This window comes from Mus pahari, chromosome 1 (genome assembly GCF_900095145.1).
Source record: "Mus pahari chromosome 1, PAHARI_EIJ_v1.1, whole genome shotgun sequence".
Classification (NCBI taxonomy): domain Eukaryota; kingdom Metazoa; phylum Chordata; class Mammalia; order Rodentia; family Muridae; genus Mus; species Mus pahari.
Window position 1 is genome coordinate 82,240,694 of NC_034590.1, and position 26,616 is coordinate 82,267,309.

General features: G+C 46.4%; 1 protein-coding gene across 1 annotated transcript in view; it reads left to right on the forward strand.

Moving 5' to 3' along the window:
• The first annotated feature begins 6,204 nt into the window (after positions 1-6,204).
• The window catches only part of Parva (parvin alpha), a 157,898-nt gene continuing 137,486 nt past the window's right edge, over positions 6,205-26,616 (forward strand). Inside the window, exon 1 of the mRNA XM_029534946.1 lies at positions 6,205-6,598. Coding sequence (XP_029390806.1) covers positions 6,463-6,598 — 136 coding nt within the window. The 5' untranslated portion in view covers positions 6,205-6,462. The remainder of the gene's footprint in view (positions 6,599-26,616) is intronic.

Sequence of the window (26,616 nt, forward strand, 5' to 3'; positions counted from 1 at the left end):
AGGAAATGCCTCCATGAGATCCAGCTGTAGGGCATTGTCTCAATTACTGATCAAGGTTGGGGGGTGTCCCATTTTGAGTGGTGCCATCCCTGGGCTGGTAGTTCTGGGTTCCATAAGAAGGAACTCTGAGCAAGCCAGGAGAAGAAATCCAGTAAGCAGCACTCCTCCATGGCCTCTGCATCAGCTCCTGCCTCCTGGTTCCTGCCCTTTGTGAGTTCCAGGCCTGACTTCCTTCAGTGATAAACAACAATGTGGAAGTGTAAGCTGAATAAATTCTTTCCTCCCCAACTTGTTTCTTGGTCATGATGTTTTGGGCAGAAACAGAAATCCTGATTAAGATACCATCGAAAAACCTGCTTTTATTTTTTGGGAGAAATGGTCTTGCTATTTATCACGGGTAAGCCTGGAACTTGCTATAGAGTCCAGGTCGCCCTCAAACCTGTGGTGGTCTCTTCTGGAATGCTGAAATGACAACAAACCCACTCAACTCCTCCCAGAATCCTCCATGGCTCCTTCCAACTTCGTGTCTTCTCTTTGTAGCTCACTGGGTCAAGTTAGTTCTACTTGCATGGGTGTGGATATCTACTGGGGTATAACCAAGCTGTCAGGGTCACAGCCTGAAAGAAAACTGACTGTCCCTTCCCAGGTAAATGTCCCCATATAAAGCTCGATGTTTTCACACTGAGTACATGAGCGGGGGCGTGTGTGTATGAGTGTGTGTGTGTGTGTGTGTGTGTGTGTGTGTGTGTGTTGTACATGTATGTGAGAGTTTGAATACCTGTGTATGTCCCTCTATCATTCTCCATGTAACCACCTTGAGACGGGCCCTTGGCTAGGCTGGCTGTCAGCACATTCTCCAAAGCTTCCTTCAGCCCCAGTGCATAACCATTCCCTACCTTTTATGTGGATACTGGGGATTTGAACTCAGATCCTCACACTTAAAAAGCAAGCACTCTTACTTATTGAGCCATCTCCCTGGTTCCTAGAAGTTGTTTTAAAATTCTTCTTTGAGAATTTCATGTAAGCTTACAATATATTCTGATGATGTCTATGCAGCAAACCTGCTCAACTCCTTCCAGGTTCCTCTGTGTTTTTCAACCTCATGTCCTCTCTTTGAAACTCACTGAGTCAAGTTAATTCTACCTGGATGTGCATGGGTATGAGACATCCACTGGGCTATGGGCAAGCTGTCAGGGGCAAACTGCCCCCTCCCAGACACTATCAGCTTTCAATAGCTCCTCAGCTAGAGGTGCAGGCTTATGCCGCCTCCCCCCCCCCCCCCCCCCCAGTTAGGGGATTGACTTTGCAGGTCCTGTGCAGGCAGCCAAGCTGCTGTGAGCTCATGAGTGCAGCATGGCCCAATCATGTCCAGAACAACTGGCTTTAGTTCTCTCAGACTTCTGGCTGGTACTTTGATGTTCCCTGGGCCTGGGGAGGAGGGAGTACAGCTCACCCCCTTTTCCTCATCTTTCTTCAAATCATCTTTCTATCTGGGATGATCAGGAATATAAAAGAAAAAAATACAAAAAACAAAAACAAACAAACAAAAAAAAAACCCAAAACATAAAAACACAAAACCTTAAAAGAAACGTTGGCATTCCTTCTGTATACTCTATTAACAAATTCTTCTTCCCCCTATCCCTCCCCCCATGTATTTAGAAATGTCTTTTTTCCTCATCTACTAGAGTGGACACTGTTTTAGGGTTTTAGAACAACCCCTGCCCCCCATTTACCCAGACCTTTCCTCTACTTATTTTTGGGAGGGTGGCCACTTCTCAGCTGTCTTCCTGAAAGTGCTAGATGCCCTAGGGACCATCAGTTTCACCCCTCTGAGATTCCCCACTATATCCTGTAAACTTGCAATCCAGATTTCTCCCTTCTCCTCCTCAATCTTGGATTATAGATGTGCACCACTATAGCTGGCTGAATTGATTTTGTGATGAGAAAATAGAGTCCTAGAGAGATTCAGGAACTTCATAATACATTCGCAGATGTCTTGCTGCAGAGTAGTGATCCTAACCCACATCCTCTACCAACCACTATATGAACCCCAACAGCTGGATGTTAGGGCTGTTGAAGGAAGAGGACAAGACTGGACAGAGCATGGCAGGGAGAAGCACAAGGCAAGAAATACGACCTCCACTCAAAAAAAAAAAAGCCTGGTGACAGTTTAGGGCCTGTGGATCAAAGAGTGATATGGGCCACTCAGAGACCTAGAGACCAGGCCCACAGAAAAGGCTCCTATAGAGCACAGAAGACCATGACTTCATTTAAAAAGTTAAGCAGGCTAAGGAGATGGCTTTGTAGGTAAAAGTGCCTACTTGTGAGGGCCTGAGTTCAAATCAGCACCCACTCTGGGACTCTGAGGCAAGAGAGATGGTTCAGCAGTTAAGAGTTCTGGCTACTTTCCCAGAAGACCTGGGTTTGATTCCCAGCACCTACATGACCCAACCACTGTCTATAACTAGTTCCAACACCCTCTTCTTGACCCCAAGGTCACCAGACATGCACAATAGTATACATTCATCCATGCATCCATCCATCTATACATACATATATATACATACATACATAAACATACACACATATATATGCATTCATGCAAGCATGCATGCATATATGCATGCATACTTGCATTCAGGGAAAATATCACAACATTTTCATTTTTTAAAGCTGAGTGTGGTCATGTGCTCCAGGTTCAGTCAGGGACTATCTTCACGAGAACAAAGTTGAGTGACAAAGCAGGGAACCTCTGCTAGTAGAGGTGGCAACGGACTATTTACTTTCCAAATTGCCAAAGCCTCACCAATTCTAGACATTCTATCATGATCCATAGCCAAATTTACATCCACACACCTCACTCTGAGAGGTCTGTCTCCATCCAGATTCAGAAACCTTGTCAGCATCCATATCTTATCCCACACTGCCTAGGAAGAGCCCTCATATCAGTGTATAAGCTCAACTTTCCTAGCTGCAGAGCTGCTTTGATGTTCTGAGAGGCAACATTTAACCAAAAGTTAACAGCAATTTGTTAAAGACTCACAGGATTTAAGAGCCAGAAGTAGCCTTAAATACCCAACACCAACATGTGGGCCACTTATATTAACATCACCTAATGTGAGGTGATTTTAACCATCTTTGGTTTTACCTCACATTGAGTCAGAATCTCTGGAGATGGTGCTAATATTCACAGCAAACTTGTAGGAGATTGCAGCTCCCCCACTTCCTCATCAGACTCAAGAATCACTATTCTATTCCATCAAGAAATGGAGAGTCAGCTGGGCAGTGGTGGCGCACACCTTTAATCCCAGCACTCAGGAGGCAGAGGCAGGCAGATTTCTGAGTTCGAGGCCAGCCTGGTCTACAGAGTGAGTTCCAGGACAGCCAGGGCTACACAGAGAAACACTGTCTCAAAAACAAAAACAAAAAACAAAAACCACCCCCCCAAAACAAACAAACAAAAAAAGAAAGAAAAGAAGTGGAGAGTCTGAGGCTTTTGAGCTGCATGGACTCGATGCTACAATCAGAGCTTATAATGCTGCAGTTTTGGAAAATGTCTTCTTATATCTGAGATCCTGGACAAGAACGGTTAGTGATATAATCAAAGCACAACTTCACAGTGGCCTCACTGTCTCTTGAGGGTGTGTGTGTGTGTTTATGTGTGTGTGTGTGTGTGTGTGTGTGTGTGTGTGTGTAGAAATCATTCCAGGCTAGTACACAACATCTCTTCTTTTTAAAAAGAATATTTATTCATTTATTTCATTTTTTTTTATGTATGTGAGTACATTGTAGCTGTCTTCAGAACACGGCATGGGAATCCCATTACAGATGGTTGTGATCCACCATGTGGTTGCTGGAAACTGAACTCAGGACCTCTGGAAGAGCAGTCGGTGCTCTTAACCACTGAGCCACCCCTTCAGCCCCACAACATCTCTTCTCTTTGGTAAGAGGCACCAGGAAAATTATTGTGTTCTGAAAAGGTGAAATGGCAACTCTTGAGCCGACATAAGTGAACTCATGCTCTGAGTGGGACCCATGGGTCATCATGTTGGTTAGACTTTGCTTGTCAGTGTATGGGTTAAACCACACAATGGTAGACAGCTCCCAGAAGGCTATAGTAGCAGTATCTCCTCAAATGGAAACACAGCAGGCCTAGCAGGAACTTCATGTGGGAATGGAAAGTGATACAAGGTTTCATGAGTTCTCCATGTCGAGACCATCACATGGCCTTGTTTTAAGACAGTCTCACTAGGTATGTAACTGACTATGACATTAAACCCCTTCTGTCTTCACTTCCAAGTGCTGGGATTATGGGTGTGTTTTGACACACCTCTGACCCACATGGCCTCTTGAGAAAACTTCTTTATTCATTTCTGGATGCCTGGAGTGTCACATGTGACACATAGTTCACACACATACACACATACCAGATACTGCCCTATGTCCCTACGTCCCTCTGAGTGCATTTTGTGTTGCTTAGTTTTTGGTTAACCTGACACAAGCTAGTGTCATCTGAGAAGAAGAGACCACAATTGAGAAATGCCCCTATCAGACTGGCATATAGGCAAGCCCGTGAGGCATCTTCTTGATTAATGATTGCTATGGAAGGGCCCAGCTCACTATGCGTGGTGGCACTCCTGGGCAGGTGGTCCTGGGTTGTATAATAAAGCAAACCGAGGAATCCAGAAGCAAGCCAGTAAGCCTGTAAGCAATGTTTCTCCATGGTCTCTGCTTCCGATTTCTGCCTCTAGACTCCTGCCTTGACTTCCCTCCATGATGGACTGCTACCTAAGAGGTGAAATAAACCTCTCCTTTCTAGGTTGCTTCTGGTTTGGGGCTTTATCAGAACAATAGGAAGGAAGTTAAGACACAAGTACCTCTCATCAACACGCGTGTCACTCAGCAACATGCCTCTGGCTGGGCACTAGATCAGCAACCTAGTGCCCAACTGCTGGACCCATTTCTCCAGCTCAGTTCAAGCTCTTGCTCCCTCTGAGTCAGAGGTTCAGTCAGATTCCATCAGTGTGTGTAGTGTACATGTGGAATGCCCGCCTCAGAGCATGACAGCCACCATCTTCATCTAAGCGGATGTGAGAACTTGCGACCTCCCCTCCCCCTCAGCTCCTGACCTAGAGACCCGGACCTGTTTATTGATGTTCCCTTATAGAAGGATGGAGCAGGGACAGTCATTGGATTCTCATCTCAATTCTGGCCACTCCCTTTTGTCATCCTACTAAGTCATTCTGTCCTAATTCCACATGGTCACTGGAGGTGCTAGAGTAGTAGCCTGTTGAAGATTAGCTGAAGGGGATTCCATTTATACAGTTAGGAGAAGTCATCTGCCCTGGGCTAGGAATTTGCAGTAGTGCAGCTGCTTTGGGGCCCGCCCACATTCCTGTAGGTGACTCCTCCCCTAGGCTCTGTAAGTCTGATAAACTCATTGGTCCCCAAACTTGATTTCAGGGAACCGGTAGTTTGTTGGTGGTGCTCTGGGTAGGAGACATAGATGTTTGTTTATGCCCCACCAGGGAAAGGGCTGTGGAAACAATTATGTAACTCTTCCCGCTGGTGCATGACCAAGGTACCCTGTAAGAATGGGAAAGAGATGGCCAAGCCACAACTTAGGACGAAGAAGCACTGTAAAAATACGTAGGACTCTTAAACATCTCTAGCACGAATCTTTAAAACTGCCCGGTGTGACTCCAGCGTCAGGTCAAAAGAGTCTGGAATTAATTCTATTGTTCTTGGCTAGATAGGTTAGGATGAGCCCTCACAGGAGTTCACAGTTGTGCTTTCTACATCGACTCTTTCTTACAATTATGATGTCATACCCATGAGTGCCTTGCAAGAAGAATATGCTGGGCCTCTGCCATCGTGGACTTCCAGCTTTGTTTGAGTGTGGACAGGAGAAGGTGGAAGTCCGCAGATTCATGCAGAAGTTGAGCGGGAAGTCTGTTGGGACCAGAGTCCATTTTAGTTCCTTGACTTCTTCGTGAGACAAGAGTGCTAACAGTACAGGAACCCATCCATGCAGGAGGTAGAGCAAGAGACCGCAGTAGCTGGGAAACAGGGTCACAGGGCTGATTCCCTGCGGATTCTGACGGTGTGTGTGTGTGTGTGTGTGTGTGTGTGTGTGTGTGCAAAAGTGAAGAGAAGTGAAGGCTTCCAGGCTCCAGATAAGACCTCACGTCCCCCTAGCATGCACTTGCCCCTAAGTCCATAGCCCCCAGCAAGCGGCAAGCCAGAGCATCCTCGCAGCCAGGGCAGCCCGGGGCGCAGGGCCCCAGGCGCAGCAGCTCCTCGCAGGGCGGAGGGCGGCGCGAGGGAGGGAGCGAGGGACGGGAAAGGCGAGCGAGCTGCCTCAAATGCCTGGAATAATTCCGCTTCCGTTTGGAAAGCCGCAGCCTCAGTCCCGCCGCCGCCCGCCGCGGCCGCCCAGCTCCAGCTCCGCGTCCCGCCGCCATGGCCACATCCCCACAGAAGTCGCCCTTGGTCCCCAAATCTCCCACTCCAAAGTCGCCTCCGTCCCGCAAGAAGGATGACTCGTTCTTGGGGAAACTCGGAGGGACGCTGGCCCGGAGGAAGAAAGCCAAAGAAGGTAGGAACAGCCGAGGCCGTGGGCGCTGCAGGGATCCGAGAGCCTGGGAGTGGGAGACCCCCACCCCCCGCGGCAGTGCGGGAGCGCGTCTCTCAATGTCCCCGTGTCGCCTCCAAAGCCCTAACCCGGTCGGTGTCATCGCTGGGCCACAGGCGGAGCCCAGGCTTTGGGTGGCTGTTGTCCCAGAGCCCAGGCCCTGCCGGTCCCCTGTGCTCTCCCCTAGGCCGCTGTCCCCGCCCTCTGCGCGCCCGAGGACTGGCATTTGCCAAGTTTCTGCTGGAAAGTTTTCTCGGGCGCCGTCACTCCCCGCTCTCAGCCTTCATTGGTCTGTTGCGCCGTCGTTTCCTGGGCGCCTTCAGGTCTTTTACTCTAGGGGCACTAGCCACTTTGGATCTCTCGCGGGGCCCTCTGGGCTTGTGGGGACTTTGATGATCTGTATAAAATCTTAGTTGACTGACTGAGAGAAGAACATGCTGAAGTTGGGGGGATTGAGGAATGGCGAGATAAACTCACTACACCTAAGGACTGTGACCCTGCTGTGAACCTGGACATTCCATTCCAAGTTTTATTTAAAGAAAAAAAAAAGATTTTCTTTTTCCCACCACAGTGAATTGCAGCAATCTCGTTTTTGTTTTTGCTTTTTGTTTCCAGAATAGTTTCTGTGTAAAGTACTTTGTCCAATAGGCAGAATTTACAACTCACTTTTGGGTGTATGAAATGAAGTGATGGCTCTCAAAAATCAGTGTGGCGATAGGTGTGTGAATAAGTAGGGGTTTAAAATGTTTTCCTCTTTGCTATGGCTGGGATTGGATTTAGAGGGCCTTAGGTCTACTGCGTGAGCACCGTGGTCTCGTTCTTTCTCTTTTGGGACTCTAAGTCACACGGGTTAACCCTGAGCTTAGTTTTGTGTAGCCCAGGCAGAACTTTGTAGTCCTCCTGCCTCAGCTTCCAAAGTATTTGGGATTACAGGCCTGTCCAACTTGTTGCTAATTGTTCTTTTCTGTGGTACTGGAAGTTGATCTTAGGGCCTCAGTGATGTTAGGCAAGTATTCTACCAACACAGTGTTATAGCCCAAGTCCTCAGATCATTTCAGGAGATTACTTGATTCCCAAATCTCCCACTCCAAAGTCGCCTCTGAGGTCTGAGGTGATGAACTAGGAAATGTCTCATGTTCTTAGTCTCCTGAAGTATGGAAACCACTTTGGTGTTTAATTAGCAAATTCGGTGCATGAGTGAAGCGTCTGTTGTCTAGATTGCAGCATGAATCTAAAAAACACCTCACCCCCAAGTGGCTGTCGTACCTAGTTCCCCCTTATTTCTAACAGAATTACTCCAAGATGCTCATCGGATGGCCAATACTATGCGCTCTTCTGAGCCTGATATATAGTGTGCTTTTCCCTGTATATGTCTATGGTAAAGTTTAACCTGTATGTTAGGCACAGTAAGAGGTTAACATGGCTGAGATGGCTAAGTGGGTAAAGGCACTTGTCACTCCAGACTAGTGATTTAGATCCTACAGAAGGTAGAAGAAAAGAGCTGCCTCCACAAAGTTGACCTCTGACCTGTGCTAGAATACCCACATACATGCACCATGCACACACAATAATGATAATCATAACAACAGATATTACTTAGTATTACAGGCATTGCAGTGCTGAGACAGACAGGCTGATTCTTGAGCCAATAACAAAGATGGCTACTAAGTTACCAAGGCCATGTGCGTATACAATGTATATCCATAGGAATCCTATCCCAGGAAGGAAGGTTTGGAGTGAAGCAAAATTCCATCATGTTAATCAGAATGGTGTGCAACTTAGGAATTATTTCTGAAGTTTTCCATTCAGTATTTTGCAACCACCACTGGCCATAGGTCTCTGATACCACAGAGGCAGAGATAGTGGGCAGGCGTGCTGGTAAACCATTGATTGCTGTAGGTGGGTGACTGATCATGAGATCCTAGCTTGGAAGGCCTTTTTCTAGATTGTGTTTCTGATATGGGCTCATCCATCTGATGGACGGCAGCTCAGAATTACTGAAGCTCATGACTGGCCTGCAGTGCTCATCCCACTGCTAGCATCTTTGAGAAACGTTTTTATTGGTCCAAAGATTACCAGTGTGTGTTCGCTACTCTCTTGGAATCTGATGTGACGTAGACCCTTTTGAAATAGATTTTACTACTTTCTGGAGTTTTCTGTTGACCAAGCCCGGCATCTGCTGTCCCTGCAGCTAGTCCTCAGGGACATGAACTTAAGGCTCTCTAGCATCCTGTCTTTTCCGTTCTGCAGAGCCCTGAGGAAATGGAAGGTCAACTTGGATGGGATCTTGAAAATAATTAGTGAAGGAGTGTAGATACGGTGAAATCCTGAGGGATGGATGCTGTTTGACATGAGCCTGCCCTGTGGAGGACCAAGGCCGTGGACCCATGGGAAGCTGGTGAAGCTTCTATCCTACGTCAGGCTCATAATGATGGCAAAACCTTCCTCTGGTCTGAGTGTGTATGTTGTCAGTGTGCAACAAGTATGAGTGCTGTTATAAACGATTGACCAGTGTGTGCAGAAACTAACATCTTAAGTGTCCTCCTGCTGGAGGCTTAAGCCTGAGACTGTCACCTACCAAGCCTGGCCCATCCCCTCCCCCTGTGTTGTCCATAAAAATCATGCTGAAGTTCTGAGTTACTGCAGAGTGGGTGCCACTTCATCAGTGTGTGCATGGCCCACCCGACCCCAGCTTTTCTGTGCATGTGTCTATGAGTCTGTTCTTTCTTCATTCCTTTGATAACCTCAGCCAGGTTTCTGTGACCCAAGCAGTGTACGTCGCAGTAAAGGAGTTATTTACAGAGCCACAGGCCACACAGAGCCAAGAAGGTATGCTACAAGAGCAGGCATGCCCACCCTTTTCATGTTGTGACGTGATGTTACCTACAAAGTTGATACTCAAACAGCATCACTGAGTTACCCCTCACCAAAATTTCATAGAGATTTCAAAATGTTTTAAGTGGGTTTATGGTTTTGTGTCAGACAGCATTGACAGCCATCCTTGGCTATATGTAGCCTACAAACCACAGGTTGGAGGGTTGATAATAGGAGGAAGTTGTTGTTCCCCCTTACTCCCTAAAGGGGCAGGAAAGGTAACTGAAACCCACTGAGCTGGAGTCTCATTTGTTTTTTAATTTTTTAAATATTTATTTATTTAATCATTTATTTATTTATTTATTTATTAAGTTTACAACCCAATATCAACCTTTCCTCTCCTCCCAGCACCCCCTCACATAAGTCCTCTCCCCATTTCCTTTAGAAGGGAAAGTCCCACTCTAGGTGTCACTACCCCCATCCCAGTTCCCTTCCCTTCCCACCCCATACATCAAGTTGCTTCGGGACTAGGCACATCCTCTCTCGCTGAGGCCAGACAGGGCTGCCAGTTTAGGGGTGTGGGATCCACAGGCAGGCAGGTAAACAACAGGCTCAGGGACAGCCCCTGCTCCAGTTGTTTGGGGGACCCGCATGAAGACCAAGCTGCTCATCGGCTACATATGTACGGGGTAAGGGCCTAGGTCCAGCCTGTACATACTCTTTAGTTGGTGATTCTGTCTCTGGGAGTTCCCAGTGGTCCAGGTTAGTTGACTCTGTTAGTGTTCCTGTTGAATCCATGTCCTCTTCAGGTCCCTCAGTCTTTCTCCCAACCCTTCCCAGAGTTCCATCTTGGCTTCCATGCTTGGCTGTGAGTCTCTGCTTCTCTTTCCATTGGCTGTTGGGTGGAGCCTTTCAGAGGACAGATATCCTCTGTTCCTGTCAGGAAACATAGCAGAGTACCATTAATAGTGTCAAGGATTGGTTCTTGCCCATGAGATGGGTCTCAATTTGGGGCATTCAAATTCTTGCCCATGAGATGGGTCTCATTGGTTGGCCATTCTCTCAGACTCTGCTCTATCTTTGCCCCTGCAAATCTTGTAGGCAGGACACATTTTGGGTTGAAGGCTTTGTGGGTGGGTTGCTCTCCTTATCCTTCCACTGGGAGTGCTGCCTGGCTACAGAAGTGGCCATTCCAGGATCCATATCCCCCACTGCTAGAGTCGCCACTCTGGGGCCTTTCCCCATCCCAGGTTACTGGCACATCCTAGAGATTACCTCTGCCCCCCAGCCAATCTCCCATCTCTCTCCTCTGCTCTCCCTCCCAACCCTGTGATCCTCCCTTCCCCACTTCCATCCAGTTCCCTCCTTCCATCAACCTTCAATATCTATTTTATTTCCCCTTCAGAGAAAGGTTCAATCATCCTCCCTTGTGTTCTTCTTGGTTTGTTTTTCAATTAAAAAAAAATATATGTGTGTGTGTGTGTGTGTGTGTGTGTGTGTGTGTGTGCTTTGCTTGCATGTATGTCTGTAGCACAGGTGTGCATGGTGCCAACAGAGGCCAGAAGATGGCATCAGATCCCCTGGAACTGGAGTTAGAGACAGTTATGAGCCACCATGTGGGTGCTAAAAATCAAACTCGGGTCCTTCCTAAGAGTATCACGTGCTCCGATACTCTCCAGCTCTAGATTTTGTTACTGCTTTTTTGTAGTGGCCAGTCTCAAACCTAGGGCTTTGTACAAGCTGAGCAACACCTGTAGCACTAAGCTCTATCTTCAGTGGGCTCACCTGTCCTCTCCCCATGCCCTATACATGTATATGGGACATGTGTAGGAATATGTTCATGTTTGAGTGCGTGTGGAGGACAGAGGCCTTTCCAATTGAGGACTTTTCTCAATTGCTCTCCACCTTTATTTATTTATTTTATTAGTGTGGGTGTGTTCCCAACATGTGTGTGTTGGGGAGCACTCCTGTGCCATGGTGCTTAACTTTGCTTAACAATCTCGTTTATCAGCCAAGCCATTTCAACTGCTTTCCGCCTTACATTCTTGAGACAAGTCTCTTTCCTCGGTGCCCCTAGCACACACTGATTGGGGTAGACTAGCTGGCCACCGAGCCCAGGGACCCTCTGCCTCCCTAACACTGGGATTGCAGCCGCACACTGTAGTGCCTGCTTTCTAAGTGGATGGTGGGAATCTGAGCATGGGTCATCATGCTTGTATGGTAAACACTTCACCAAGCCATCTCCTCAGATCTCCTAGCCCTCTTTTTGCTTATTTTTATTTAGAAACTGGACATCATTTCAGGCTGGCCTTGAACTTTTAATCTTCCTGCCTCAACCTCTTGAGTAAGCATGTGTTCCAGGACCAACTTGCAAGGGCCTTCGGATAGGAACTGTAGCCATTAGGGACGCAGCCTCTGTTATGAATATGCAGACAGAAGGGGAGAGAGAGGAGCAAGAACTCATGTTCTTTCTCACCCTTGACTGTAAAGGGGTACAGGAGGGCATGGAGATTGAAGGAGACAGAATGTGGGGACCGACTCTTACACAGTCAGCAGACACTGGATTTCAGAGGAGAGAAGGGGAGGATGGAGGGGGCCTGGTGGACCCCATCAGAGTTGTCTTCCTTTTTCTGGCAGAAACATAGAGTTCTATTAATACAGCACAGGGCCTTTGCAACACTGTCTCTCATGGGCTTGTTCTACTCGATTGAGGTTTTGAAACCAGATCTTACTTGTATTTCTATAAACTATAATATAAACCCCCAATCCTTTACAGTCCAGTAGTGAATCCAAGGGCCATAATTGATCAAATAGGAGTGCACATGGCTTCTGACAGGGCTGGCCACCACTAACTTCAGCTGTTTCCTACTGCCCAGGGGTGGTTCTACAAGACAGTCAAAAAAGGTTTGAGGCTGGGGTGATAATGACTATTGTGAGTGTGTGCCCATGACCCAAGCTCTCAACTGTAGTAACACTGGGCTGGGGCTCGCTCTGCATCGCATGTGAGTCCACAACTTCATGCTTTGCAGAATCTGCCTTGTCTTTCCCTCCTATTCTTTGCGTCTCCTCAGAATCATGTGCACAGATATGCTGACAAACTATCCTAGGGCCTCAGCATGGACTTCTCATGAGACCACACTTCATCATTTGATACCTGCTCTGTCCCACTCCACGACCCAAAAATTTGAAAGATAGGATGTGTGTTAGCACAAACCACATGAAACTCAAGAAGAAGAAAGGCCAAAGTGTAGATACTTCAATCCTTCTTAGAAGGGGGAACAAAATACCCATGGAAGGAGTTACAGAGACAAAGTATGGTGCAGAGACTGAAGGAATGATCATCCAGAGACTGCCCCACCTGGGAATCCATCTCATATACAGTCACCAAACCCAGACACTTTTGTGGATGCCAACGAGTGCTTGCTCACAGAGCCTGATGCAGTTGTCTCCTGAGAGGCTCTGACAGTGCCTGACAAATACAGAGGTGGATGCTCTCAGCCTACCATTGGATGGAGCACAGGGTTCACAATGAAGGATCTAGAGAAAAGACCCAAGGAGCTGAAGGGGTTTGCAGTCCCATAGGAGGAACAACAATATGAACTAACCAGTACTCCCAGAGCTCCCAGGGACTAAATCACCAACCAAAGAGTACATATGGTGGGACTCGAGGCTCCAGCTGCATATGCAGCAGAGGATGGCCTAATCAGTCATCAATGGGAGAAGAGGCCCTTGGGCCTGTGAAGGCCCAGGGCCAGGAAGCAGGAGTGGGTGGGTTGGTGAGAAGGGGGAGGGAGGAAGGAATAGGGGATTTTCCAAGGGGAAACAAGGAAAGGGGACAACATTTGAAATGTAAATAAAGTAAATATCTAATAAAAAATTTTAAAGGATGCATGTTGGAATATTTAGGTCAATAATTTTTATAAAAATGATTTCCTAAGGATGCTTACTACGTACATCATAGAATAAGTCTCATTTAGAAAACATTAAGTAAGTTTCCACGTTTGTGTTTCATTGTTGGCAGGACTGGAGATCAAACCTAAGGTCTCTGCATCCAAGGCAAGCATTCTATCATCAATCTATAACTCCAGCCTAATGTGTTTGGCCTTTGAGACAGGTTCTCATGTAGCTCAGGCTAGCTTTTAACTCCCTATATAGCGGAAAATACTGGAACTCCTGATCCTTTTGTCTCCAACTCCTAAGTCCTGGGATTATAGGAGCATACCACCACACTCAGCCATTCCTGTGTGTGCATGTGCATGTGCACATGTATGGTGTGTGTGTGTGTGTGTGTGTGTGTGTGTGTGTGTGTGTGTTATAAGAAAAACAGTAAAAGAGACAAGGGTCTTGGAAGGCCCTTGTAGTAGTTAAGAGCACTGGCTGCTCTTCCAGAAGACCAGGGTTCAATTCTTTGCAATCACATAGTTACAACTATCTGTAACTCTAGTCCCAAGGGATCTAATGTTCTAATGGCTTCTGCAAGTACTAGGTATGCAGGTAGTATGCCGACATGGTATGCAGGATATATATGTATGTATATATGCATATATACACATATAAACATTAAAAACAAACACTATTGTTAAATGAACAAGACAGAATAGGAGTTAAAAATTGTCTTTCATAGCTTACAATTGTACGTTTGAGTCCTGTCCTATTGTGTTTTAATGGCTGTTGGACATAAAACAAGTTCCTTAAAATATCTAAGTCTTTCATCATCCTTAATATGAAACTGAAATTTATTTCTTTCTTCCTTTCTTTCTTCCTTCTTTTCTTTCCTTCCTTCTTTCCTTTCCTTTCTTCCTTCCTTCCTTCCTTCCATTCATTTGTTTTTGCATTTTCATGATTAACCTCGGGGCCTTTTGCATGTGGGTAACTGCTTTACCACAGTCACCTGGATCCCCTCTTCCTCCTGGAAGTTTTGAAGGAGATGTTATGTTGTATGCATTATAAGGCACAAATAATAGTAAGTATTGAAATTGACAACTTACTTTTAAAGAGTCTTTGCAATTGAAATGGTCTTTATTGTGGGCAGTAGAACCTTCTATAGCTTCTTTAAGTAGCTACTGACCACACGGAGCACCTAGGGTAATAATTTAGACCTTGTAGGGATGGCTAAGTGGCCTTCTTTAACAAGTCCCATCCTGGGTCCAAGATGTTACCTGTCAGCTTTCAACCTGGGTCTGTGCCCAGGAATTACAACTCGGCTGGCTTCACTTCCCTGTGTCATTATGAGACTCTGACCTCTCTACTCAGAGCAAGGCAGGAAGGTTTGGGAAGATCCCCAGAAGAGCACTTCTTCCCTCCTAGCTCCATGGCTGTTGTTGGTAATATTAATTGACTGGGGAGCAACAATAGAAGCAAGAAGATGAGTCAGGAGGTTCCTAGAGCGATCTAGGTAAAGACAGTGGGAGTCTCACACAGTCTGGTAGTAATGGGGGTGTGTGTGTGTGTGTGTGTGTGTGTGTGTGTGGTTGTTGTTGTTGTTGTGTGGAGATACAGCAAGAGGGAGTTGTTTAGAGTCAAATCAAGGTGCCAGGGTTTTAGGTCTGAACAGCTGCAAAGATGGAGTCGACTTGAACAGTGGTGGAGAATCCTGCTGAAATGCCTGGAGAAAAGGAAGGGTGATTGTGGGTTTTGGTTTTGTGTAGGCAATGGTTCCTGTTGTACTTCCATATAGAGATGTTGGGTTGAGTTTGTTCTGTGGGTTAAGAGGAGAGGCTGGGTCAGAGGTTTTCAACCTGTGGGTCGTGACCTCTTTGGCAAACTTCTATTTCCAAAAAATATTTGCATTACAAGTCCTAACAGTAGCAACATTACAGTATGAAGTAGCAGTGAAAATAATTTTATGGTTGGGGGTCACCACAACATGAAGAACTTACTGAAGGGTCACAGCAGTAGGAAGGCGGTGAACCACTGGTCTAGGTGGAGATGTAGCCTCGTGTATTTAAATCCGTGAGACTGGATGGGATGATCAGGTCTGGTTATAAAATAGAAGAGGTGCAAGGACTGTGACCTGTGGATTCTCCACATTCAGAAGCTAGAGGTGAAGGACCAGCAAGAAAGACTGAAGAAGCCAGGAGCAGTAAGGAAACTGAGGAAATAGTAAATCCGAGTCCAGCCAGACCGCCAATTTTGTTTGCTACTCAAGTGACTTCCCTGATCGAGGCCTCCTTTCCCGATTCTGCTCCTGACTCTGCCAAGGCTCCTGGAGACATTCAGCATTGTTCAGCTTCCAAGTCCTTAAGTTGTCTCTGGTACCTTGTTCTCTCGGAATTTGCTCCTGGTGTCTCTCCACTTTTCAGATCCCTCCTCTAGCTGCTTCTCTGCACAGTTGCCTTTCCTTCCCCACCCCCACCCCATTATCTTCCCTGCTCCCTCACCTACCATCTATCTCCCCATTGATGATTCTTGAATATCTCCAATCCTGACCTTTCACCCCATTCCTAATACATCTCCCCTCTTGGATATTTCATGGACTCCTGACTTGACGTGCCAGGTGGAATTGTTTGTTCTCCCTGTCACCAATGCCTGTCCACTCTTTCACCATTGTCAGCCACAGACAGCTGCAATGTGTCAGCTACTTTCTATTTCAGAAGTCAGTGACTTCTTTTCAAGGGTTAAACAGTAAATATTTGACACTGAACCTGAAGTTTGCATAATTTTCGCCTTTTTAATCCACTTAAGAAATAGCAGATGCTTTCTCGGCACTAAGGCCGTGCAAGCTGTATGGAGACATGAACAGCAGTTTGTTAGCCCGGGTCCAGTCAACTCTCCTGCAGATTCCACCTTCTCAGCACCGTGACTTTCCACTCAGTCTGCAAAGGTTCTTTGCCTTCTTTTAGGTGAATTGTTTATTTTTAAAATTCTACCTGGTTTTTTTGGTTGGTTAGTTTTAGTTGTTGCTGCTGTTGCTGTTGTTTTGGTTGTTGTTGTTTTTTTGTTTTTGTTTTTGCTTCTTTTGTCTTGTAGTATATACTCAACTAGCCTATCTCTGATTCATTTTTCTTCTTCTTACCTTATTCTTTGGTCAATATATTGTTTTGTTTTAGTTTGCTTTAGTTTTAGGACCTCACTGTATAACTATGGCTGCCTTAGAACTTTAGGTGATCCCTCCTGTCTTTGCCTACCAAGTGCTGGGATTGCGGGTGTGGGCCACCACGTCTGAAAATATGTTGTCTAATCCCCCCAAGAGTTATTTATTTTTATTTATGTCTATGAGCTTTTTTTGTCTGCATGAATGTGTGTGCACCATGTGAAGGTACATGCCTGGTGCTGGATGAGGTCTCAGAAGAGCATGGTAGATCCCTTGGTCTAAGGTTACAGGTGTGTGAGCCTCCATGTGAACCAATCCTGGGAACTCTGGGAGCTCAGCCAGTGCTCCGCATCACCAAGCCTTCTCTCTAGCCCCTGGTTTTATTTTTGTTTGTTTAGCTTTTAAATGTAAAGGGAACTTCTCCCAGGGACAGAGTTCTCTGCATTTCAGGCTCTTTTTCCCCCTTTATAAGAACTCTTCATTTAATCACAGCAAGCCCCCTTCATTCCCTAAGCACATTCTGTTCTTGTGTTCTTGCCTTTGGGCTGGAGAGATGGTTCAGCTGTAAAGGCTAGGCTCACACAAAAATGCCAGATTCTTCTTGCCTGCTCACCTACTCTTTGACGTTTCTAAAAAAGACCTTTTCTATTCAGTAAACTCTACTCATCATTAAAACCCAGTCTGGGGCCAGGCGGTGCTGGTGCTCGCCTTTAATCCCAGCACTTGGGAGGCAGAGGCAGAGGGCAGAGGGCAGAGGGCAGAGGGCAGAGGGCAGAGGGCAAAGGGCAGAGGTCTCGAAAAACCAAAAAAAAAAAAAAAAAAAAAAAAAAAATCTGAGAGGCTGAGAACATAACTCGGTTGCTAGAGTACTTGCCTGGCATGCGTGAACTCCTGGGTTCAATCTCCACACCACGGAGAGCAGGCATGGTGGTGTGGCCAGCATTTGAGAGCTGGAGGCAAGAGAGCTAGAAATCCAAGATCATCCTCTGCTATGTAGCAAGTTCAAGACTGTCCTAGGCTTTATAAAAATAAACTAACCACTCAAAGTCAGATGATGTCCCCTCTGCATGTCACTTATAGCACTCTGAAGGTGATGGGACACTCTTCCTTCTGTGTGCACCAGAGCCTCTGTCTGGCCTGCTACTCTATTGTGACTCCAGGCACATTCCATTCAGCCCTCTATGTCTGTGAGTGGAAGCCACTGCGGGAGTCTTCTCTCTGTAGCCCTGCATAATATTTAACACACATCAGTTTTGGGTTTTTTGAGGGATGAATTTCCCCGTATTTACCTGGTGAAAATTGCCCTCTCTAACAGGTTGCATAATCACAGTCAGTTGCTTCTCCTTCCTGGTGGTGTTTGCCCATTTCTAAAATTAGGGGATCAGGCTTGAATAACCTCTGGGGGCCCTCACAGCCCTCCTGTGATGTCTGAGCTCTGATTTCACCAGGCTTCTCTCAAACTGCATTTTATTGTCTGCATGGGGTGGTCTGGGAATTACATCACCACAAAGACTCTTTCTTTCCTTTGCTAATGAAGGCACCTCTGTGTCAGAGGAGGAGATGGAGAGCTGATAAGTGGGCTCCAGCCCAAGGACACCTCCATATTAGGGATCATTCTTGTCTCCTGGAATATCTTTATTTGGTTAACAAGCATAGTTCATAATTACGTTTCAGCCATTAGTACTGGAGAAGAGATGGGGTCTTTCTGTGGACATTGATGAGCACCTAAAACCTCTACTCTCCATTGTAGATAAATAGCCACCGTCTGAAGGGAGCCACACAACAGACTCAATATTAAATTATCTTTAAAAGTCAAATACTTTTAAGAGCCAGGTGGAAACTTTTGTGCAGTGTCCAGTTTGTTGTGGAGCTTGAATCCAGTAAGAAATCCAGGTGAGGGTTTCACCTAAGGACAAGAGCCCTGGATGTGGAGCTACCTAAGCCTGGGCCTTGGTCCCCACCAATCACGGTCCTCTGTTTCCCCTGCAGATGCCAGGCAGGCAGGAGTTGTGTGTGTTCTGGTCACATTTATGTCCCAGGCGTCTGTCCCTGGTGTCTGTCATAGCACAGAGTATCCCACACCCTCTCTCTGATGTGTGTCTTGACTGGATCAGTGGTCAGTTTATTCCCATCAAGGAAGGCCCCAGTTTACCTCAAATTCTCTTGTAATCCTGGGTGACTTCTCTTGTCCCTGGATTCGATCTCAATCTCAACTTTTGGTATGTGTGTTTAGCTTGTGAAAATCCTTTCCCTTTCTCTCCCCAGGAATGTATCTTCTTTGTGGGATTCTCAGTAAGTCCTATTATTTGGCAGTCCTCTAGGAGCAGAGACCAAGTCCTAGGATATGTGGGTACCGAGTGTGTAGCATGAAAGAGAGGGGGCTGGCAAGGCTTCCTCTGAGTGCCTCTGTACAAGTTCATGTGGGCACACTTAAATAAAGGCTGAGATGTAGTAGCTCACTGGCAAGACTAGGGGGCAGGAAGCAGTAGAGGCAGAGCAGACCTCTCTAAGATTCAGAATTACTTCAACCCAGCCTGCTCCCCTCCCCTGTATCCTTTCTTGTTGGCCTCAACATACTTTCACTGTAGTGCAAAGCTTAAGGAACTGCAAGTGAGCCAGGGGCAAGGCCACCATGTGACTCCTCAGCAAGAGTCCTGCCTATCAATCAGTTGTGACAGCTGATTAGGTGGTGAGGCACCAGCCTGTAACCCCAGCTACTTGAGTCTCAAGTTCAGGTACTGCCTATTGTACTTTGAGAAACCCAGTCTCAAAATAAAACAGTAAGACTAGCCTGGTCCAGGAGAGCCAGGGCTACATAGAGAAACCCTGTCTTCAAAAACAAAAACTAATAAGGAGGTAACCAAAGGGCCCAAACAAACAACGGCAAAGCCCACAGGTGTCTGGAGGAAGTGGGGCAGCTTGGACTGCTGTTCCCCAAGCATCAATCACTGCCTTTTGAGATAGATAGTGTCTCTTATTGGCCCGGAACTTGCCAAATAGTCTAGGCTAGTGGGCCAGTGATCCCTAGGGACCTACCTGTCTCCATCTCCCTTCCAGGGTCAGGATTATAAGCACACACTGTCACACCATTTGGGCTTTTACTGATATCTGTGAGTTCTGGGGATTGAACTCAGGTCTTTGTGCTTGCAAGAAAACACTTGACTGAGCCATCCCCTCAGCTTCCTTCTGTTGACAAGGGGGTTATGCAGGTGTCCTTCATCTGAGACAGGAGTTAATCATCAGATGTGTCACATCTGCTGTGGACCTGAGCCTGCTGGAGCACACCCCGTGCTTCAGGGAGTGTTCCTGGGAGTCACTTGGTAGCAGCCGTAACCACAGCACTTACTAACACCACTGCTCTCTGCTGTGCTATGGCAAGCACAGTTCAGCTCTCTGCAGTCAGGAGCGAAGCTCTGTACCGAGTACAGCTGAGCTCCTGGACTTGGTGACCGCACTGGGCTAGCCTGGGCTGTTTCTACCATGATGTGAATGCAGGTTGTGGGTACCCTCTGACTCAGGAGGCTCTGTGCAGCAGGCTCCATGATCCCCTCTCTCCACAGCACCTTCATTGGTAGGATATTAAATCTGCTAGTTGCAGAGTGCCGTGACTTCCTGATTCAGAGCAGTGATTCTATAGTCAACGTTTGCCTTGGCTTGCATGGCTATGGGGGCTGCAGGCAGAAGAGGAGGTGGGGCACCAAGGCAGCAGGTGTGGGCATTCTGAACAGAGACTCTGAACAGTGTCTGTCACATGCCTTGGTTCTCCTATTACAATCTTTCTTGTTGCTGGGACAAAATACCTGGCGGAAGGAAGGAAGGAAGGAAGGAAGGAAGGAAGGAAGGAAGGAAGGAAGGAAGGAAGGAAGGAAGGAAGGAAGGAAAGAGGCTTAACTTGGCTCACAGTTCCAGGGTGCATTCATGGGAAAGAGGCCATGGCAGCAGGAGCGTGAGACAGCCAGCCATATCGTACCTGCAGGCAGGATGCAGAGGGACACAATGCTGGTGCCCACTGCCTTCTTTTTATTCTGTTTTGGACCCTACCCCGTGGGATGGTGCCACCCACAATCCAGGATGGCTCTTTGTTGCTTTGTAAAAACCTTTCTGGACACATCTTCATAGATACACTCAGGGATGTGTTTCTATGGTGATCCTAAATCCAGTTAAGTTGACAGTCACGATTAACCATCACGGCCTTGAATCAGAGAGACTTATGGGAATCCGGGGCACAGTCTCAGATGCAGGGTCCTGGGGAGAAAGGCCAGCAGGCTGGGCTCCTCACTGAGTAACAGCTTGAACTGTTGATAACCACTACAGAATCACAATTTCACTGGCTCCATGAGGCCCTGAGAGGGTGTTCACAAGGAGCCCCCAGCTTCTTGCCCTATTCACCCCGCTCCCTCACACCTCAGGCTTGGAAATAAACAGTCCTCTCTGCTGGAAGGAATTTTCCTATTTACCATAAGGCTGAGTACACATACACACCCTTCCTGGCTCTCAGCCCTGGTGGAGCAGACCTGCAGATGACAGGTAGTTAATAGTGACAGCTGGGAGAAGCCTGGGCAGCAGGAGCTGACAGTTTTGAGGTTGTTTGCAAAACACAGGGGGAGGGTAACCCAGTTCTAATGTAAAGCAAGTCTGAGGGTGTAGCTCCTGGCCGGGAGCTGCAGCTGCGGCTTGGCTGAGGGTTGCAAGGCGTCCTGGTGGGCTCGGTAGCCCCTCCAGCGCCTGTCCAGTCTCTCCTGGAGGAAAAATGACGCCTCACCTGCTTTTCCTCACTCCTGTCATTATGGGAAATTGCAAGGCTCCCTGATGACTCTGGAGGGGAAGATTGATTTGTTGCTTCTGATTGTCACTGTGCTAATGTGACAGGGTGATGGGCACCCAGATTCATGCCTAGTAATGGCCCTGCCAGAGGTGGATGTTAACACAATTGGGACCCGACACTTCAATAAATCGGGGACATTCTACCACAGAGATCAAAGTTCAGAATTGCTTAAATTGGTGTTGAAGCAGGTGGGGAAGAGGAGTCCAGGGGCCATGAATTTCATGGTTGGCAATTGACTTTCAGTTTGGAAGGCCTGACTGTCAGCTTTTCCAGTCTGTGACATCAATTGAAGTCATTTGGGCTCCTGGCTACTAGCTCTTTCAGGATTGCGGGTTCTGGGAATTGTGATTCATGGTGTTCTTGTGTGAAAAAAAAAAAAAAATCTAACAGCCTCTTCTGAACCTCTGGGGTTTGAAGATTGTGTTTGATGGGGAGGAGGGAGGGAGTATGAATGACAGATTCCTCTCCTGCCTGGTGCGCTGGTCCCTCCCAAGCCACCCTTCTTGCCCAGACCTCTTAGCTTAGGGCCTCTTGCCTTAACTTGCAGGCTCATTAACCTGGGTGTCATGATGCTGTCCTGCAGTAGTACCTTGTCTTCACGCAGCTTCTCATGAGGTGGGAATGCACGTTTCAGTCTCTGCTGGAAGTTCCAAGCCAGAGGAAAGACTGGTCCCTATAGAGGAATGGCAATTAAAAAAAAAAAAATCTATACTGAGATATAACCCAAATGTGTTGTGTTTGCTGTTGTACAGTCATTGCTATAAGTTGGAAATGATTTCCTGTGCCTGTTTCCCCATCCCTCTACCTCAATATACTTTTTGTTTCCATGGATTTGCTTACTGTCCTGGGTAGCTTTAAGATCAGCTTGACTTAGCCTCAGCTGAGGAATGTTCTGCATCAGATTGGCCTGTGGGTATGACTGGAGAATTAGCTTGATTGTTAATTGATGTAGGAAGGTCCAACCCACCATGGGCAGCAGCATCCTTAGACAGGTGGTCCCCAACTATGTAAGAAAGCAAGCTGATATAACAACCTACAAGCCACCTAGCAAGCGATAAGGTACACAAAGTTCCTGTGTGCTTAAGCTGTGAAGGGAGTTCCTTTGGCCAAGATGCCCTGTGGATTAGCAAGAAGGCTTGCCTTCCGGTTCCTGCCTTGACTTCTCTCAGTGATATACTGTGACCTGGAAGTGGAAACTGAAATAAACCCTTTCTTCCCCTAAATTCTGGTCAGAGTGTTTGATTACAGCAACAGAAACTAGAACACCTGTTTTAGACATTGCTTCTACTTATACAATGCAGTTTTCTTCATCTGATCTCTTAGCATAATATTGTCAAGGTGGCCACATATCAGCATGTGTCAGAATTTCATTTCTTTTTATGGCTGGGAAATGTTCTTTTGGATAGATCTACTTACTCATCAGCTGATGGATGAAGGTTATTTTTGTTTTTTTGTTTTTAACCTATTACAAATTAGCACTTTGAATTTCCACATGTAAATATTTGTATGACTCTGTTTTCATTTCCCTTGGGTACCTAAAAGAGACATTGCTGGGTTATAGGGTAATCACCATGTTTGATATTTTGAGGAATTGCCAAACTTTTCAAACAGATCAATAGCTGGGTTGCAGAGGTTACTAGGTGGTTAAAGTGCCTGCTGTACAATCAAGGGGACTGGTGTTTGTACCCCTACAACATACATAAGTGCCAGGGGTCATGGCAGTTTACCTGTAAGTTCAATCTTAGAAGGTAGAAGGTACCTTAGAAGGTCAGGTTCACTCTTAGAAGGGAATCCCTGAGTAAGCTGGCTAGTGAGACTGGTCAAAACAATCAGTTCCAGGTTTGACCGTGTCTCAAAGAATAGGGTGGAAGAGTGACAGAGGAAGATTCCCATCACACGCACACACACCCCTGGTCTCCTCACATTGACACAAATATGAATGTGCACACTGTATGCGTGTGCAAAGGCACACACAGCAAACACATACATATGCAAAAAAGGTGTGTGGAGCTGTTCTCACGAGCTGTGTATGAGGAGACCAGTTCCCTCCTGTCCTCATCAACACTTGTTAATGTCCATCTTTCTCATGATACCATCCTTTGCTTCTATTTGTGTTTCCTTGTGGCTGATCTTGAGTGACTTTTCACGTGCTTTCTGGCCACTTGGATGTCTAACTGGGCACCAGTTCTTTAAAGTCCACAGAATTCATGAACATCCCTTGAGTATTAGCCAGAAAGCTGACCATTGAAGCCATCTCCTCTTCTTCATTTTTGACACTGGCAGAGGGAAGTAGAGACATGATTCGCCTTGAGTTAGGCACATTTCATCTTATAGAGTTACCATATTCCTGAAATATCTTGTTAAGCAAATGGTCATACGTTTGTGACTTTCATCATTAAACTACAGGTTGCTTGCCTGGAATATACATAGCTTTGGCTCCAAACTAAAGATTAAAATGTATACATGTAAGTGATATATAGAATATTTTGATAACATGTGTTACTTCACTTCCTATGACTATAATGAAATGCCTGAGATAGTTAGTTTATAAAGAGAAAAGGTTTAGTTTGGTTTATGGTTTCGAAGGTTTCAGTTCAAGAGTGGGCAGATCTGGCCGGGCGTGGTGGCGCACGCCTTTAATCCCAGCACTCGGGAGGCAGAGGCAGGCGAATTTCTGAGTTCAAGGCCAGCCTGGTCTACAAAGTGAGTTCCAGGACAGCCAGGGCTATACAGAGAAACCCTGTCTCGAAAAACCTAAAAAAAAAAAAAAAAGAGTGGACAGATCTACTACAGACCTACTCTGAACTCTGAGTTGCTGAGATGTTCCAGGTGGTGATGGTGGGAACATGTGGCGCAACAAACTGACCATCTTGTGGTTAAGAAGCAAAAGCGAGGAGGGTGGGCTTGAGTCTTACACTCTAGTGACCTGAGGATCTCTCAATAGAGACATCTACCTGCTAGAGGTCCCACTACGTTGCAGGAAGGGCCCGTGTAAAGTCTGCATCTTTAGCACATGGTTTTGAGGGACAATGATCTAAGCCATAGTCTATGTTATTACTTTTCAAACAATAGTAGTGACAGCAGGCACATAGTACAGTCCCACTGTAGGGCCAGGCTGGTGTCTTATACATATTAACTTATTGGATCTTTGCAGCAAACCTATGAAGGGAGTTAACCTCTTCAGATGAGGACACCGAGGCATAGAGAGGTCAGGGAAATTTTCCAAAGGCAAAGGTCCTATGCTAGTGAAGGCACCTCTAGCTGTTGTAACAGCTAGACTCTCAGTTCTCTGAAGTTTAACATGTAACGAAGCATCTTACATCCCAGCAGAGCCCGTTGGCATTGCTCTCGATTACACTGTTTCCACATGGCCATTTGAGGAGTCAGGCTTTTTATTAGACAGGATATCAATATGTAGCCTGCCTCTGCCTCCCTAGGCTGGGAGGAAGGTGTATACCGCCATGCACAGCATGGTTTGATGTTGTTGTTGTTGTTGTGACAGCAAATATGAGCTGGAGATCTTCAAGCATGCCTGTAATCCTACTACCCATGAAGTGGAGGCAGGAGAATCAGGAGTTTGACTTAGACACATAGCAGGATTATCCTCAGACCACTAGCAAGTTTAAAAGGCCATTGTGGGCTAAATGAGACCCTGTGTCAAAATTCGCCTAGGTCACTTATTTGAGGCTCATTTCAAGGCTTGAAACATGTAGATTAATTACAATGGCACTGTGATTTCTCATAGTGAATAAACTGTAATATTTTCAAAATCTAGATAATTAACTGTCCTCTGTACTACACACCATATGGCTCTAAGAGCAACAGCTCTTTAAGAGAATGTCAGGTGATATTAGCAGTGAACTTTCACACTCTTGGTGAGACCAATTAGCAGCTTCCATCCACACTAAACAAACACAGATCTGTCCTTAGACTTTCTGTGTTTTTAACTTTACTTTCTAAAGTCACTGATAATTGATGCTTCTTTCTCCAGTGAGATTCTAACATGGTATTTGGGGGCTGGGGCTGTGACTTAGTCACCTTCTGTTACATAAAAAAAATTGAGGCCAGCCTGGGCTACATGAAACTCTGATTCAAAACAAAAAGAAAAATTTTCAGGGCTAGAGACAGCCTAGCATTGACAAGCCTCTTTGCAGCCTTCCAGCCCTCTAGGTTCTTGCTGACCACCAGAAAGAGGTGGAAGATATGATACAGCTACCATCAAGCAAAAACGAGAAATATAACCTCTTTGCTTCTGAAGAGAGATGGGAAATCTATTCAGTGGTATCTTATTGAGTGAGAGGAAGACATGAGATTTGAACCCAGGAGGTCTGGCTCAACACGTTGCTCTTCAAGTCTTTCTTTCCTTCATTTCGTGAGTGATGGAGCACAATGGCTCTCCAGCCCTGGTATTGCTTTCTTTAAAATTTCTTGAAATTTTTAAAATTTATCTTTGGGTGTGCTAATACACGGTTGCGGTAGAACCTGCAGTTAAAGGGGTGGGGCCGGAGGGTGATTGTTGCTATTGCTACTTTAAGGTATATTTGAAATTTTCCACTTTGATTTTGAGAAAAACAGAAGTTTTTTGTGAGTCCCGAAGGTAGACCTTCGATGCCCCGGTTGGTGAGTGAGATGCCAGGCGTCCTGAGCACTGAATGTACTATGGGAGGGGATAACTCCTTTGCAGGGCAGGTCTTCAGAAGGTCCGTGTGTGAGCCTTTGGCGGGTTTTTGTTTGTTTATTTCATTTTGTTTGGAGATAGTCTTACTGTGTAGTCTTGGAGTCCCTGTAACTCACTATGTAGGAGCAGGCTGGCCTCAGACTCAGAGACCCACATGTCTCAGCCTCCCACGTGCTGGGGATTAAGGGTGCACCACCATGTCCCGCCATTGGATTCTGAAATGCTTCCAGATAAAGCCTGCTGCACTTAGAGGAATTCATGAGGATGAACCCTCGAGCCACCCAGAGGTCAACACCACCTTCTTGGGCAGAAAGAGCAGCCAAAGTCTGGGCTGTGCCCTGCCAAATGGCCTCGGCGTGGCCTGGTTACACAGCCCATGACAAATGTGTTGCCCCAGCCCTAGCTGCACTTCAAGTTAAACAGTAAAAATTCATCTCAGACTTGGACTCCTCTGCAACCAGCTCTTCTGAGGACTGGGTAAAGCGAGCTCAGGCCTGGCCCAGGGCCGAGAGGAAGATGGACTCAGGAGCTAGGGCAGTGCTGAGCTCTCTAAAATCAACAGAGGCAGTCAGCAGACTGGCTTTGACCGGAATCAAATGAAGCCTGGCACTGGGAGATGGTATTAGAAGTCC